This window comes from Aulonocara stuartgranti (assembly GCF_965226115.1).
Source record: "Aulonocara stuartgranti genome assembly, chromosome: 3".
Taxonomy (NCBI): Eukaryota; Metazoa; Chordata; class Actinopteri; order Cichliformes; family Cichlidae; genus Aulonocara; species Aulonocara stuartgranti.
The window spans coordinates 66,588,989-66,606,289 of NC_138941.1; the positions used below are offsets into that span (position 1 = coordinate 66,588,989).

A 17,301-nucleotide genomic window follows, 5' to 3' on the forward strand; every position below is an offset into this window, starting at 1 on the left:
TTTTCCTTGGAGTTCAATGGCGAGATGATGCGGATGGTGAGTCTGCTTGACCGCATTGCCCAGTCACAGGATTTACGGACTATGGCAGTCGGGTTGAGTGCAGTAGATGCCATCATTCGCCATAACCCTCAGCTTTCTCAGTTCGCTAAGGACACTAAGCTGGACAGCACCATTACTGCCTGGAGAGAGCAAGTCAAGGCTGGTGAGCTTGCTCTCTCACTCACTACATCTTCCCCACCGCTGCCCCAGGACGACACACTCTTTCCACCTGTCTCAACATTGCCGCGGACTTCCTCTCCCTCCCTGCACCAGCCGGGGTCTCGGTCGCCTGCGTTTTTTCTGGCAGCGATGTGGTCGGAGGATGAGGAGGAGGTCTCCGTTTCTCCACAGGTTCCTGGTCCCTCGTCTAAAAGGAAGCAACGCCACCATCGCTCCTCTCCTCGGTCATCCGTTCAGCTTCCTGTCTCTGCTGGAGGGTCCGTGGAACCGCTTCAGCCACCTGTCTCCGCTGGAGGGTCCGAGGAACCGCTTCAGCCATCTCTTCCTGCTGGAGGGCCCTAGGAACCGCTTCAGCCACCTGTCTCCGCTGGAGGGTCCGAGGAACCGCTTCAGCCACCTGTCTCCGCTGGAGGGTCCGTGGAACCGCTTCAGCCACCTGTCTCCGCTGGAGGGTCCGAGGAACCGCTTCAGCCATCTCTTCCTGCTGGAGGGCCCGTGGAACCGCTTCAGCCACCTGTCTCCGCTGGAGGGTCCGAGGAACCGCTTCAGCCATCTCTTCCTGCTGGAGGGCCCGAGGAACCGCTTCAGCCACCTGTCTCCGCTGGAGGGTCCGAGGAACCGCTTCAGTCACCTGTCTCCGCTGGAGGGTCCGTGGAACCGCTTCAGTCACCTGTCTCCGCTGGAGGGTCCGAGGAACCGCTTCAGTCACCTGTCTCCGCTGGAGGGTCCGAGGAACCGCTTCAGTCACCTGTCTCCGCTGGAGGATCCGAGGAACCGCTTCAGCCACCTGTCTCCACTGGAGGGTCCGAGGAACCGCTTCAGCCATCTCTTCCTGCTGGAGGGCCCGAGGAACCGCTTCAGCCACCTGTCTCCGCTGGAGGGTCCGAGGAACCGCTTCAGCCATCTCTTCCTGCTGGAGGGCCCGAGGAACCGCTTCAGCCACCTGTCTCCGCTGGAGGGTCCGAGGAACCGCTTCAGCCACCTGTCTCCGCTGGAGGGTCCGAGGAACCGCTTCAGCCACCTGTCTCCGCTGGGGGGTCCGTGGAACCGCTTCAGCCACCTGTCTCCGCTGGGGGGTCCGAGGATCCGCTTCAGCCACCTGTCTCCGCTGGGGGGTCCGAGGATCCGCTTCAGCCACCTGTCTCCGCTGGAGGGCCCGAGGAGCCAGTTCAGCCTTCTGCCACGTCAGCTGGAGGGCCCGAGGAGCCCATCCAGCCGCCATTAGCCTCTGCCTCGGCTACGCCTGGTCCAGCTTCTGCCTCGGCTTCTGCTACGCCTGGTCCAGCTTCGGCTTCTGCTTCGCCTGGTCCGGCTTCAGCCTCAGCCTCTGTTCCTGCTTCGCCTCCGCCTGGTCCAGCTTCGGCTTCTGCTTCGCCTGGTCCGGCTTCAGCCTCGGCCTCTGTTCCTGCTTCGCCTCCGCCTGGTCCAGCTTTGGCCTCAGCCTGTGCTCCGTCTGGTCCAGCTTCGGCTTCTGCTTCGCCTGGTCCGGCTTCAGCCTCGGCCTCTGTTCCTGCTTCGCCTCCGCCTGGTCCAGCTTTGGCCTCAGCCTGTGTTCCGCCTGGTCCGGCTTCGGCCTCAGCCTCTGCAGTTCCGCCTGGTCCTGACTCTGCAGTTCCGCCTGGTCCTGACTCTGCAGCTCCACCTGGTCCAGCCCCAGCCTCTGCAGCTCCGCCTGGTCCGGCCTCCGAGTCTGCAGCTCCGCCTGGTCCGGCCTCCGAGTCTGCAGCTCCGCCTGGTCCGGCCTCCGAGTCTGCAGCTCCGCCTGGTCCGGCCTCCGAGTCTGCACGTCCTGCACGGCCTGCACGTCCTGTCCGGCCTGCTCACCCTGCTTGTCCTGCATGTCCTGCTCACCCTGCTCGTCCTGCACGTCCTGTCCGGCCTGCTCGTCCTGCACGGCCTGCACGGCCTGCACGTCCTGTCCGGCCTGCTCGTCCTGCACGGCCTGCACGGCCTGCACGGCCTGCACGGCCTGCTCACCCTGCTCACCCTGCTCGTCCTGCACGTCCTGTCCGGCCTGCTCACCCTGCTCGTCCTGCACGTCCTGTCCGGCCTGCTCGTCCTGCACGTTCTGTCCGGCCGATGACTGGACGTCGTTGCCGTCATGGACGGCCCCCTGAACTACTCCGCCACCAGTGCCTCCCGCCCGGCCGGCCTCCTGACCTGCTCGGTCGCCGTCGCTGCCTCCCGCCCGGCCGGCCTCCTGATCTGCTCCGTCGCCACCGGTGCCTTCTGCCTGGCCGGCCTCCTGAACTGTTTTTTGGGCTCTTGGACCATCAGCCTCTGGGCCGCCCCCCTGACCTACCCGGGTTTGGACTGTTGTGCCGTCAGCCTCCGGGCCGGCCCCCCTGAATTTTTTTTGAGACTATTGCCTGGGCCTCTGCGCCTTTCGTGAGCTCTTTTGTTTGTTTGCTTTTGGACTTTGCCTGGGCCTTGGTGCTGTTGTTTTGGACTTTGTTTCTGTGTTTTGTTCTGTTGCTTTCCGGGCTCCAGTGTTTGCACTTTTTTTTTTTTGTTTTATTGTTTCTGGCTCCTTGTTTTGTTTCGAGCCCTCCATCCTGTTTCCCCCGCCGCCCACCCTGGTTGGGTTGTTTTTGTTTTTTTTGGTTTTGATGTTTTGGGTTGGGCTGTCTGGAAGCCAGCCCTTAAGGGGGGGGGGGTACTGTTAGGATGCCTGGGTCGTCGACCCAGGGTTTTTGAGTTTATTATATTATTTATACTTCCTAGTTTTTGGTTTCTTTGAGTTCTGTCTTATGGCTTATGTCTCTGTCTTCTTTAGTTGCTCTGTCTCCCCTATCACCTGCATCCCCTTGTCTAGTTCGCGTCTATGTGTATCTTAAGTTCCTATATCCCCGTGTTCAGTCAGTGTTTGTGTCTGCCCTGTTCCCACGTCTCTGTTCCCTTTGTTATAGTGCCTGCCCGTGAGTCTGTGTTATGTTTCCTGTTTTACTTTGAAAGTCCATGTCTGATGTTAATGTGTCTGGTTTTGCTTCCCCTTGTCTCGTTAGGCCTGATTTGCCCCAGCTGTGTTTCCCTCCTGTTACCCATTCCCTGATTGCTCCCTCTGTGTATTTAAGCCCTGTGTTTCTTGGTGTCTGTGTCGCGATCTACCGTTTTCTTAGCTGTGTGTTCTGCCATTTCTCTAGTTTAAGTTTGTTTTGAGTTTTTTCAGTTATGTTATATTTGGAGTATTAAATTAAAGCCTTTTTTTGAGTTCACGTCTGTCTCCGGAGTCTGCACCTTGGGTCCTATTCCTGCCTGCACACAGCCACACCTAACAGTTATGTGTGTGTGTTTAAAAGCAGCAGGACATATATTTCAGTTCTGCTGAGCCAAATAAGACAGGTCAGGGTGAGGAAGTGACAGCCAAAGAAAAGCTTACCGCAAAACGGAAAAGTTATGACAAATCAGACTATAAGGCAAAAAGAAAGTGCAGCTTTATGGTTTCATGGACAAAATAATTTCTGTGGCTGCTGTTAGATTTGTATTGTTGATTGTCATTTATGCTTAGAAACATTTACCCACATATGCTTAGAAGTGTATAACCATTTGTAGATTGAAAGAATGTCTCATCCTAGGAGGTCTGTAACAGCTCTGTGTAGCATGAAGGGGGAGTGCGTTCACTCCCTCTACAGAGTGTTCCGGCGTAGATCACACCTCCTAGGAGAGGTCGTATCTTTTCTTATTGATTTATGGTATAGCAAACACACGTATATCTGTTTAAGTATAAGAGCCTTTTGTTCAGATGGACCGCTAGACTCCTGGCACCAGCTTTGGAGAGTCTTCACAGGGTCACATCTGGACACCACACACACACAGTATTCTTTGTTCACATGTATACCTATGTAAGATGTCATATGTTAATGACCCTATGCATATTCATGTAACCACAATAAAAGGAGTGCTATGGGGAGCCTGGCTGAGAGTCTGACGGAGGTCAAGTGGTGGAACGACACTCGGCTCCAGCCAGCTTTCCCTCATGCATGAGTAAAACCAGCCTGCTTGTGTCTTGCTTTGCAGTGTAACTATATTGTCTTCAACGTTCCAGCGGATAGGTACAAGCTACAAACCTATCAGCTGCAATATGACGAGCTAAATAACCAGGGCTGCACATAAGTGGTCCGCAGGTGCGCATTCGCTGTCAAAATAAAAAACACGCACAAGGGTTAGGGTTAAATTTAAAAACTGTACTTTTGAGTTAAAATATATATTTATAATTTTAATAAATGACAAATTAAAAAGGCATGAACATTTTTTTTGTATCGAAAAAATATCGAACCGTGACACCAAAGTATCGAACCGAACCGTGAATTTTGTGTATCGTTGCACCCCTAATACATATATATATATATATATATATATATATATATATATATATATTGGGGGTGCAACGATATTCGTATCGATATTGAACCGTTCGATACAGTGCTTTCGGTTCGGTACGCATATGTATCGAACAATTCAATTTTTTTTTTTTTTTTTTTTTGTGTCCCGTTTGGATCTATAGCCATCAGAATTGTTGTCTTGAGGCCAAGAAAGATGCCAAGAGGATTTATTTTAAGTGGATCATCATATTGGTCCATTTGATTGACCTTTATTATAATTATGAATTTATTTTATTTTCAGTTGCAAACGGGACAGACATGACTGTGGGATAGGACAGGGGGAAAGAATGAAAGAAAGAGGGGGAGAGAAAGAAAGAAAACCAAAGGGGAGAAAAAAAAAAGAACAATACAAAATTTGTAATTTATTTTATCAACTTTCTTTCTGACGATGCTGTCTGTGTTGAGCGCTCAGTGAATCTGCATTTGACTACTCCGCCTAGGCTCGAGAGTGCAGCCTAGGCGGAGTAGTCGAACGCAGATTCACTGAGCGCTCAACACAGACAGCATCGTCAGAAGGAAGAGCGCAGGGCAAGCTAGCGAGACAGAAGTGGACCTCCCCCACCCTCATTCAGATCTGGCGTTTGGAATTATTTTGGTTTTCATGTGACATATGACCCTGAAGGTAAGCGAGTCATGGACTAAAGTAAAACAGTATGTTGGATGTGCCATGCAATGCTCAATTACATGGGTGGGAGCTAGTGTGTTAGCGCCGTTAGCTCGTTAACGTGTTGGCCGTCTAGCCCCTCTGTATAGGGTAGCTCGTTAACGGAGATTTGCCGTGTTGTGGCGTTAAGGTTATTTCAACGAGATTAACCTGAAAGCACTAGTGGGAACACAACGAATATGACTGCACATTTACTCCGACATCATCCTAGTGCAAAGACAAAAACAACAAGCATGCATGCTACAAACTTTACCCGAGTCATTTAGACAGCTGTTAGCACAGGATTCTCCTTATGGAGACCTGATATGTTTAATATGCTGCTGAGAATATAGCCCAGAAGAAGCGGATAGTATAGCTTTTATTTTGGAAAGAGACATTTCTCTGTAATAAACTCTCTTTTCCAAAGATGAGTGATTCCTCAATCAGATACAGGGCTCACAATATCGCTAGCCCGACGTCCCGGGGCTATCTCTGCCCTGCCTGTCGGGCTATTGTAGGAAGGAAAAATATATGTCAATGCTTTTGCATTCTTTCAGAAATGTAGCTGGGTAATTATGTCATTGGGTGAGCCACTGTCAATATGTGACATATTGAAATCGTGTTTGAATTTGCGCTTGTTTTTTTGCTTTCACTTTGCAATCGCGCGAACTGTGTATAGAGAGCGACAGTACTGATCTGTGAGTGATGATAATTTGTGCACCAATTCCTCTGACATCGTCTTATTAATTGTTAGCTTACTATGCAAACATGACAAGTGAAATCTCCCGCAGCTTAAACATGTGAGAGGTTGATCGCGCAGAGAATCGCTGAGCTTATGTGAGTGCGGCAGGATATATATTTCACTACGATGACCTGGATGACTGAGAACCTTCACAGACAGATATATATTTCAGTTCTGCTGAGCCAAATAAGACAGGTCAGGGTGAAGAAGTGACAGCCAAAGAAAAGCTTACCACAAAACGGAGAAGTTATGACAAATCAGACTATAAGGCAAAAAGAAAGTGCAGCTTTATGGTTTCATGGACAAAAGAATTTCTGTGGCTGCAATATGACGAGCTAAATAACAACACGCACAAGGGTTAGGGTTAAATTTAAAAACTGTACTTTTGTGTTAAAATATATATTTATAATTTTAATAAATGACAAATTAAAAAGGCATGAACATTTTTTTTTGTATCGAAAAAATATCGAACCGTGACACCAAAGTATCGAACCGAACCGAACCGTGAATTTTGTGTATCGTTGCACCCCTAATATATATATATATATGTATATATATATTTGTTTTTTGTTAAGTTGCCTAATAATTATGCACAGTAATAGTCACCTGCACACACAGATATCCCCCTAAAATAGCTAAAACTAAAAACAAACTAAAAACTACTTCCAAAAACATTCAGCTTTGATATTAATGAGTTTTTTGGGTTCATTGAGAACATGGTTGTTGTTCAATAATAAAATTATTCCTCAAAAATACAACTTGCCTTATAATTCTGCACTCCCTGTATAAGCACCTGCCTAACATTTGAATAGATCACATATTTAAAGAATTTCAGTTCAATGGTTCAATGTTTAGTTAATATGACTGTCATGGTCCTGGGCCATTGACCTAGCATTTTGTGTTTCATTTTGGTGTCAGCTTTTATTTTGTGCTAATTCTTTTGGTTTGGTTCTTAAGTCTTTTTATCCTTAGCTGTGCCTTCCCACTGTGCTCTGTTCGTGTCCCCGAGTTTTGTGTTGTAAAACAGTCTGTGAGTTTCCTGTTTTACTTTGTAGGTCTGTGTCTCGTTATGCCCATTAGTTCCAGCTGTGTCCCCTCCTATGTGCCATTTCCTGATTACCTTGTGTGTGTGTGTGTGTGTGTGTGTGTGTGTGTGTGTGTGTGTGTATATAGTGGGTATCAGTCTGTGCTCCTTGTCACATCGTCTGCATTACACCTGCATTACTGTTACTCAAGGTCTCTCTTTGTCTCTCCCTTCTTCATCTGTCATTTCTGTGTATCTCCTGCCGTCCTTATGTTTCCAGGTTTGTTTCTTAGTTTTTCCCAGTTTAGGTTTATGTTCAGTTCTGCCCTAACCTTGGTTATTGTTCACTGTAAATAGTTCACTGCTGCCCCAGCCGTGACAATGACTTAACATTAACATTGCATATTATGTGTTGATCAGCAGAGTAGATACTTTAAACAGAGAGTAGTTTTTCCTCCTGACTATGTTCTCTGTAATCTGTATAAATGTGTTCTTCTTCAGTTTATATTTTATTATTCTTCTCTCAAACACTCACAGTCTTACAAGTCTGATCATTACCATCCTGAACACATCCCTCTGTCTTAGTGGTTCATGTCCTGTTCGATGCAGGGTCCGCTGTTTTGCACGCTTTTCTCCTCTTTTTCCAATCCAGAGCGCCTTCCGGTATGACTTTCACAGCCTTCATATTGCCTTTGATTTGGTCCATCCAGTGCTTTTTTTTGGTCTTCCTTGTGGTGCATTGCCACCCAGGTCTAATTGTTGAGCTGTTCAATGTACCATCAGAGACTAGACTCTTGCATCTTGTCCATGACCTGCACCACTCCCAATTGTTTCCTGACATCTTCATTCATTACTCGGTCGAGTCATGTGGGACCTCAGCGTTTTCATCTCCATGGTGTGAAGAACTTGCTCGTGCTTGGTCATCACTGGCCAGCACTCTGACCCATAGAATGCCACTAGACACATGATCGACTTTTAGAGGGTAGATTTGAATTCTCTTGTTGCACAGGACTCCAGTGACCTCAAGCCACTTCATCCACTCTACGTTGACATGGGCTCTGGCGTCTGGTAGGGTTTCGCAGTACAAGGTGACGAGGGACTTGAGGTATTTGAATTGAGTGACTTTGGTCAGTGGCATCACCAGGTCATTGGCGGTACTAAATCTTCTTGTTCACCATTTTTGGAGAGAGGATCTTTCCACGCTTGTATTTGGGTTTGCAAGTTTTTTTTATAGGCTCACATCATGTGCAACCCTGATTTTATTCTGATTTTTGCAGAGGCCAGCACTCTCTTTGCTGCCGATTTCAGCGAGTGGTATCGAGCAAAGTCTTTGTGAGTTCACAACTGCCACCAAGTCTTAAAGGCTTCTTCACTTTTATTTTCACTTTTATTGCTTGTCAATGTACAGGGTGGCTGTAGCTCAGGAGGTAGAGCAGGTCACCTACTGATTGGAAGGTTGGTTGTTCGATCCTTTGCTCCTCCAGTCTGCATGTCAAGTATCCTTGGGGAAGATACTAACCCCAAGTTGCTCTCTAATGCGTCTGTTGCACACTTGGACAAATGACACTTCCAGGCGTGCATGAGTTCAGAATCGTTCTCTTTACTTGCTCATTTGCAACTGCAAATACAAAACACAAGCACTTCAGTTCAGCGTAGCTGCGCTCTGCAGGCTATCTGTGCAGTAGAACACACAGGACCATTTTACACATAACTACTGAACACGTGTTAACAAAGTACTCCTTTACTCAGTCTTTTCCTACCAATGTTCATATTACAATATTCTGCACACTCGCATGCTCCTCCAACTAGTATTGTTGCGCATGGAGACTACCCTCTTGATCCCCTCATTACATCATTTGCGATGTGACATTCCGTTTAACACCAGTTCAGGTACATCATGTAAATCACAAACTTCGACATTAGCGTTGTGTTCCATTAATGACAGTACCTTACTCTAATACATTTCTCATACGTCAGGGCTCTAGAGTGCGACCAATTTGGTCGCAAATGCAACCAAATTTTTCAGTGGTGCGACTAAAAATAAATATTTGGTCGCACAGGTGCGACCAACTGTTCCGGTAACAAAAAAAAAATCTCTGTAACTCTCCGTGTGGTCAACAACAGACACACATTATGCCCCTATCGTGGACTAAACCAATCAGAGATAGTCAGGGGCGGGACCTCTCTGATTGGCCGTGGTCCAGTTGAAAGTGCAGGTGGAAGAGAGAGGTGAGTAGCTTGAATAAAGCGATATCAATTCATTAACGGATTCCACACAAAGACCTAAACACGGAGCGGACCCAACACATCAGAATCAGCTTCGTCTTTCTCGGCTTTCTCACCCGACGGCCTGAACACGGACACGCTGTCGGAGCTTAGCGATTCTTCGGGTCCGCGCTGTGTTTACTGTGTTACTTTCACACAAAGGCATCTGCTGTGATTTTCACAATTCTGATGAAGTCTCACATGTGTCAGTACTGATAAATGATCAGAATTATAATATTTCTGACTGTCTGAGGCTAAATTGAATCAAATCAGGACTTTGAGAACTGGAATTGAATGGATTATAGAAATCAGTGATGATACTCAGCCCTAGTGAGCAGCCTAGGCCTGAGAGAAGTGGATGTACTGTAGCTGTGGGTAATAAGAAAAGATGAAAAGAACTATTGATAACTTTTTTGTTAAGTTAAGGCCTGATCTGTCTGAAATTCATAGCCAGTGCTCTGACACGGTGCCATCAATATTTGAATGCTGAAAAAGCACAGTGTATCCAGAAAACACATTATATGCTGCAGTAAATGCACTGCCCAAGTGTCCCCTCTCCCCACGGCCTTTCAGCAGCAGACAGCAGCAAACAGGTCGTCAGAGGAGGCCAAGATGATGATTAAGTTTTTAACATTTTCTACAATATTGACAAAGAACTTTAAGCACAAGTTTGTTAGTTAATAATTTAGAAATTAATATTGTCTGTATGGACTTCCCCCCCCAAAGAAAGTGCTCATGTAAAACTGCGGTGTTAAGCGATGCGGTTGAAAAATTTGAGTGCGCCTAACTTTTGTGCCGGTACGCCTAAATTTTTAAAGTTAGGCGTACCGGTGCGCCCATGTCAAAAAGTTAGTCTAGAGCCCTGTACGTCAACATCATTCCGTTTATCAACACATAACTTGTGCTCACCTGCAAATACAAAACACAAGCACTTCACTTCAGTCCTCTCAAGATACGTTCTGTCCCGTCGCAGTCTTTGGCATGACATACATCTCCCCCTTCATGTCATGTACCAGCAACAGACACTAGTGGCCAGGCAATGTCTGTAAAGTCTCTCCGCCACTCAGGCGTGCTCTGTATCAGGCTAAAGGTGCAGACCTATCACTCTACCCTGTAACCCTTTCCACAGACACACATTTACTGCTGTATATCTCACATACAAGCCAGTATCTCTCTATGTGTAGCTAGTCTGGTTCTGGTATCCCTTGTTTAACTCATGTGAACTATTGACTAATACATGCAGTTGTTGTTCTGTCAAATTTGTTCTTTTTAACATTTGCTACTGTGAACATTTCCCCTTCTGTTTAACCTGTCACCACAGTAAACTCAACATGTGACAGTGAACTTAGCTTTTCCTCTTAGCTGTGGACATCACTTGTGTCTTTTTATGACTGATGGCTGACCTAAGGTGTCATACGTGAGTGTCTTGGGTGGATTTCTGCATCGGAAAGGATACTTTCTTGTGGGAACTGGCTGTGAGTTGGGCTCTCCCTCGTCTTCTTCATCAGATGACGACACCTGTTCTTGACTTCTCCTGTTCTCCTCCCCAGACAGCTCACTTCGCCCTGCCTCCTCCTCCTCTGCACTTGACTCCAGTCCACCTTTTCCACCCTCGTCTAGGCACTCGCTGCTGACACCACCACTTGACAGTTCTCCGTTAGCTGGAACTCCTCTGCCCTCAGCTGACTCCTGATCTGGGTGGGTGGTTCCGCAGCTTGTGTGGTGATAATTCCCCAATCACTCTCATCCTCTGAACCGCTGTCGTGGTCACTCTCCTGCTGCTTTTCTTGGGTCTTTCCTTTTCTTTGTTGTTTGGCATCCTCCTTCCCCTTCTTGTTCTTCTCCAGCTTCTCCTCCTGGACGGGGAGAAAGTCACAGGGCAGTAGGAGGTTCCTGTGTAGAACTCTCACTTTCCCTGGTCCTCTCTCTGGCTGTACAGCATAGACAGGGCTATCTTTGTGCTTTCTTTCTAACACAACATGTACTCGCTCCTCCCAGTACGACCTTAGCTTTCCGGGCCCACCCCGGTCTCTGAAGTTCCGTACTAGCACCCGACATCCCGGATGCAGTTCCACTCCATGAGCCTTCCGATCGTACTGCCTTTTCACTCTGTTCCTCTCTTTCTGGGCTGTTTCTGATGCCAATCTGTTGGCCTCTTGCATCCTATTTCTCCACTTACGGACGTAATCACTGTGAGAAGTACTCTGGTCGCCTGGAGCCAGGCCAAACATGATGTCCACTGGTAGGCGAGTTTTTCTGCCATAGAGAAGATAATATGGGGCATATCCTGTTGCTTCACTGCGTGTGCAGTTATACGCATGCACCACTTTGCTCAAGGAGTTTTTCCAGTCCGCCTTGGCTTCCTCTGTCAGGCTCCTCAACATGGAAAGGAGTGTCCGATTAAATCTCTCCACCTGGCCGTTCCCCCGCTGCATGGTAAGGTGTTGTGCGTGACCCCTGGATTCCACAGTACTTTTCCAGGGTGGCAAACAGCTGGTTCTCGAACTCCCTTCCCTGATCATGGTGTAACTGGGCAGGGAATCCAAATTTGAGCACAAAATCTCCAAAGATCTTTTCTGCCGCTGTTCTTGCTGACTTGTTGGTGCATGCATATGCCTGTGCAAACCGGGTGAAATGATCCATCACGACTAGGATGTACTCATACCCTCCTTTACAACTCCTTACTCGTTCAAGCTCTACATCAGCAAATACAAAACACAAGCACTTCAGTTCAGCGTAGCTGCGCTCTGCAGGTTATCTGTGCAGTAGAACACACAGGACCATTTTACACATAACTACTGAACACGTGTTAACAAAGTACTCCTTTACTCAGTCTTTTCCTACCAATGTTCAAATCACAAACTTCGACATTAGCGTTGTGTTCCATTAATGACAGTACCTTACTCTAATACATTTCTCATACGTCAACATCATTCCGTTTATCAACACATAACTTGTGCTCACCTGCAAATACAAAACACAAGCACTTCAGTTCAGCGTAGCTGCGCTCTGCAGGCTATCTGTGCAGTAGAACACACAGGACCCCAAAGCTGCCCGATTCAGTGCCTGCGTGAGCCCCACCCGTGGGAATCATCATTGATCAGAGTATCCTAGCTGTATTGCCAGTTATCAAAGTATGTGTCAGAAATAGTAATACAGAACTGAACGCATAACATAACAATGATAAGAATGCATGAAATTATGGAGGGGGGGCAATTACAATACTTCCATCTGTGCCCACCCATTACATGAGTCCCACACGTCCGTTGGAGTATGAATGCGTGTGAATGTAGTTAGATAGCACTAAGTATAGATAAAGTGCTTGTGAGAATGGGTGTTATTGGGTGAATGTGGCATGTGGTATAGAGCGCTTTGAGTACTCCAAGAGAGTAGAAAAGCGCTATAAAAGAATCAGTCTATTTACCAGTCCATGTATTTTCTTCCCGATTTTGTCGAGCCAAGTGTGTCCGCCCAATTTCATGGATTCACTCGACCGCTGCTTCAGTCCACATCTTCTCGGGGGGTTGGTCTGTGTTTGCTGCAAGTGAAATGAGTGCAACTGTCAGATCCTCCGTGTGCTGCTTCACCTTCCACCATTTGAATTGTTTTGGCCTGGGCAACTTTGGCTTGGCAATGTTCATGTCCATGATGATTTGGCGGTGCTGGGGAGCCACGGATTCATAGAGAATTACTTTGGTGTCCGTCACCCCATATAGGTCTCACCGCCAGAATATCCAATAATCAAACGGAGTCACATGGCCGCTGCTGGTGCGATGGCTGCTTCTTAAAGAATGTGTTGGTCACGGCCAGGTCGTGCGTCTCCATGCAGAAAAGGATACGCTGTCTATCGTCGTCGACTTGCCCCCATGGCATTGCAGGTAGCCGTCCCTGTCTAATCCCTTGTGGCCTTTCAGATTAGCCTAGTTTGTCAGTAGAAGTTTCTGGCTGGGAGGTCCATAAGATGGGATGAAGAAATACTTTAACCGATGTGTTGCTCTGTCTGCCATCCAAGACAATCACCATTTGTCAAGCTCCAAAGGTTGTCTTTTCCAGCACTGTGAGGAGGTTGTGGCTGGACTGTGCTGGGCCACCATCCGGAACACATAATTAAGATTTAGAAGTTTATTAGGGAATGCACATGCGCCTGTTTGTGTCTACATTAGCATCAGACATCTTTTTTTCCCTACTGGCCATATATAAACCATGTGGCAGGATGTTTTTTTTTTTTTGTTATGTTCTTTTTTCCCTAGTCCTGTCTGGCAGAGCAGAAATGCCAAAAAAAATAATGCCAGAACAGATTTAAATTCACAATTGAACCATCATGTCATTCATTATTCTGGTCCATTTGATAGTTATATTTCTTTAGTACTTTTATCATTATCATCCTAAAAACAGATTTAAGTGAACATAAATTTATTAGGAGATCCTAATGCTCAGTGTGATGTTCCTGCACTATCATCACTGATGATCTGCTTGTATTCATGCAACACATTTTCACTCCTGAGGCGTAATATTTGAGGCTAGCTGCCAAATCATCAACATATTTTGCTTCGGGGAACCCAACACGTTCCTAAATGATGAGATCGGAAAAATTAGAAAAAATGAGAACCGTTTGGGCTCAATCTACACATCGTTCATTTTCCTTAAATAGCTTTGGAAAACACTATTCAACATCATTAAAGTGCTGGTCAAGGTTAGGGATAAGGTTATGATTTTACCGTGGGACCGTAATTCTACTAGATTTCACCCATAACCCTGCACGTACCATAAGAATGTGAACGGTCCCCTTTCGCGTTCCTCACGCCGCGGGACGTGACAAATCGTCAAGATGTTACACCTTGAGAGTGAGAATGGGCTCATCCATGTAATAATTTTTTGAATGTGTATGTGTTAGGCCCCGTAGGGAAATTACTCTTCTTTATTTAACCCATTCACCCAGTGAAGCAGTGGGCAGCCACCAGTGCAGCACCCGGGGAGCAGTGTGTGGGGACGGTGCCTTGCTCAGGGGTGCCTCAGAGTAGCCGTTCAACCACTAAATTCCAACATCTCCCTCTAGTGGCCACATATAAACCATGTCCACTACACATCAACTACGTTGAAATAGAATTTGTTCATGAACAAAACTACAGCTTACTGAGAACAGAGGAGACTCAATTTTGCATTGAACTAATGTCGAGAATGTCTGTGGGCATTGACATGAAATGTAATCACTTTGGTCAAACTCAGATAAAGTTAAAGCAGTGCTTATGTACACTTCTTTTGAATGTGTTCATCCTTAAGTACTTGCACATGTGTGTCACAGTTTTAAATGACAGAGTTAGAGGTTTTTTATGTTTTTTGGCGTGTGTCTTTCTAATCTTTAAAAAAAGAAAAAAAAAGCCAGCCCCCAACCTCTGTGTTTGAACCAATAGAAAAGCTGGTGCTCAGAGGAAGAGGGCGGGCTTTACTTGGTGTCAGTGACAGAAATGAAAAAAAGCTCAAATGAGTGAGAAGGACGATGAAGGAAACATCTGTGCTGTGTCTGCTCTGTAAGTAGAATCTCTGTGTTTGTTTGAATTCTTGTACTTTGACTGTCTGCTCTCCTGATAAATGATGATGGAGGAGAAGACATGAAAAACAAATCAGGCTGAATTCAAGTTCAAAACACCACGAGGACCAACTGCAGGTCTGAACTGACTCTTTATCTTTGCTCAGGAGTCGAGGAAACACAGCAGGCAGTGAAAAGATCAAATCATTCACTCATTATATCAACACAGCTGAACAAATGAATTTACTGTGGTATTTGAATACAGGAACCACAATACTGTGTAGATTTCCTCAACATTAAAAAGACATGTTTGTTTAACTGGTGATTCTAAAATGGCTAAAATGGGTTTGAATGATATTCTTCACTGGACTGATGACCTGTACACCCTGTGACAGCTGGAATCGATCAATGTCAGCTTTTTAGGTTTACACATTTTTCAAGCTTTTATACAAACTTTATTGAAACATGTTGCTGGCATCTAACTGAAAATATGCAGAAGTATGAAAGAGTGATGATAAATGGTTAACATATCTTCCACAAGCTATATTTATGATTACACACTGAGCAGATACATCAGAGAGAGATGACTTTGTGTGTTTGTCAGCTGTTTGTGTGGAGTTGTTCTTTATGTTCACCTCAAATCAACCTGAGTGTCATTTCTCTTTAGTTCTGATCTCACTGCTGAGCTGCACAACAAACCAAGGTCAGTAACCTTCTTCTGTCACAGTTTAAACCTGAGAAATGCTCACTGATATGACCTGATTGGGTTCATTTTTCACAATGGAGCTCACATGGAAAACTTCACCTTTTCACCAAAATTCTCATTTTCAACCTGATAAACTCTGACATGTTTTACACATTTGGATTAAAACTTTTACTTTCAGTAAAGATCTCAAAGACGTGATCATCAGTTTTTCATTGTAACCCTCACAGCTCGTCTGACTGTGAGTCCCAGCAGCTCTCAGTTCTTTAAAGGAGACTTTGTGTCTCTGAGCTGTGAGGAGGACGACAGCTCTGCTGGATGGACTCTGAGGAGAAACACAAGCAAAGGACAGAGGACTCAGTGTGGAGATATCTGGGGAGAAGGTGCTGGTTCTTCCTGTAACATCGGCATGATGATGCTTCATGACAGTGGAGTTTACTGGTGTGAGTCCAGAGAGGGTCCCATCAGTAACATGGTTAACCTGACAGTCACTGGTAAGCTGAGTGTGTGGAGTTAGTGTTGATGAAGCTGTGTGTAAATGGATGAAATGCTGTAGTTTGTCTCTGTGTTGAGGTGGATCAGTGATCCTGCAGAGTCCTGTCCTCCCTGTGATGGAGGGAGATGACGTCACTCTGCTCTGTAAAACAAAGACCACTCCCTCCAACCTCCCAGCTGCTTTCTATAAAGATGGCTCCCTCATCAGGAAGCAGCCTACAGGTCACATGACCATCCAGCATGTTTCCAGGTCTGATGAAGGCCTCTACAAGTGTGACATCAGCGGTCATGGAGAGTCTCCATCCAGCTGGATCACTGTCACAGGTGACACACTCACCTGTCTGTGTTTCTGCAGCTTTCAACATTCACAATGTGACGACAACTTAATGACTGTGTTTGCTTTGTTTTAGACAAACACACCACCACATCTCCACCTACATCCACACCTCCACCTACATCCACCTCTGCTCCTATTCTCTCTGTGTTGTCGTCTGTTGGATCAGTCTGTGTTTTGGTTCTACTGGTGTTACTGGTTCTGCTGGTGAGACGATGTGTCCACAGGAAACTTGAAGGTGAAACTCAAATGACTGCATTTGAGATGTTTGGGTTTTGATAAGCTGCAGATTTTTTCTATGTATTTTATTTTCTGTGCATAATTTTACATGAGATGTTTGTGCAGTTATATTGTTACACAACTAGCTCACATTTTACACATTACATCACTTTTTTCATTTTTGTTAGATTGAAGTTCCATTTAGACTCTTGACAGTAAAATATTTCACTGTTAAATTTGCAATCAATTCAACAGCTCACGATGAACCTGCAGAAGATGACAACATGCAGAGAGATGTGAAAATATCACATCATCAACAGCAGATGAACAGAGGTAATATTGGGTTTCACAAGATTCTTGAGTGTTTGCAGAAAAATTATTTAGAAAAAAAAAGAATGAGAAGATGCCTGAATGTAATTTTGCCATGTAAGTATAATTAATTAAAACTGGTGGAGCTCCAAAACAGTCAAACAGTACACAACACAGCAGAGAGGTCCAGTTCAGGGACTCCAATTAGCTGAGGTAAAGCCTAGCAGACAGCTAGCAGCTACAGCTGCCTATGACTAGGGATGGGTATCGAAAACCGGTTCTTGTTGAGAACCAGTTCCCACTGTTTCAATTCCTTGGAATTGTTTGCCATTTTTGCAAACGATTCCCTTATCGAATCCAGTCGCCCCAAATGATGTCACCACGTTGCGGAGCGTCATTTACCTGACAGGAAACATGGTGGCTCAAACGCTAAAAAGTT

The 17,301-nt window shown here is 46.0% G+C and overlaps 2 protein-coding genes and 1 long non-coding RNA gene across 3 annotated transcripts in view; all 3 read left to right on the plus strand.

The window, feature by feature from the left end:
* The window catches only part of LOC309694419 (CD226 antigen-like), a 246,042-nt gene that overhangs the window by 16,824 nt on the left and 211,917 nt on the right, over positions 1 to 17,301 (plus strand). The gene's annotated exons all lie outside the window — the stretch shown is intronic.
* Positions 4,702 to 17,301, plus strand: part of LOC309696840 — a 60,301-nt gene continuing 47,701 nt past the window's right edge. Inside the window, exon 1 of the long non-coding RNA XR_014273676.1 lies at positions 4,702 to 5,223. This is a non-coding gene — a long non-coding RNA (uncharacterized lncRNA). The remainder of the gene's footprint in view (positions 5,224 to 17,301) is intronic.
* The window catches only part of LOC309695283 (uncharacterized protein), a 28,729-nt gene continuing 27,511 nt past the window's right edge, over positions 16,084 to 17,301 (plus strand). Inside the window, exons 1-3 of the mRNA XM_082515810.1 lie at positions 16,084 to 16,324; positions 16,411 to 16,572; positions 16,809 to 16,886. Coding sequence (XP_082371936.1) covers positions 16,117 to 16,324; positions 16,411 to 16,572; positions 16,809 to 16,886 — 448 coding nt within the window. The 5' untranslated portion in view covers positions 16,084 to 16,116. The remainder of the gene's footprint in view (positions 16,325 to 16,410; positions 16,573 to 16,808; positions 16,887 to 17,301) is intronic.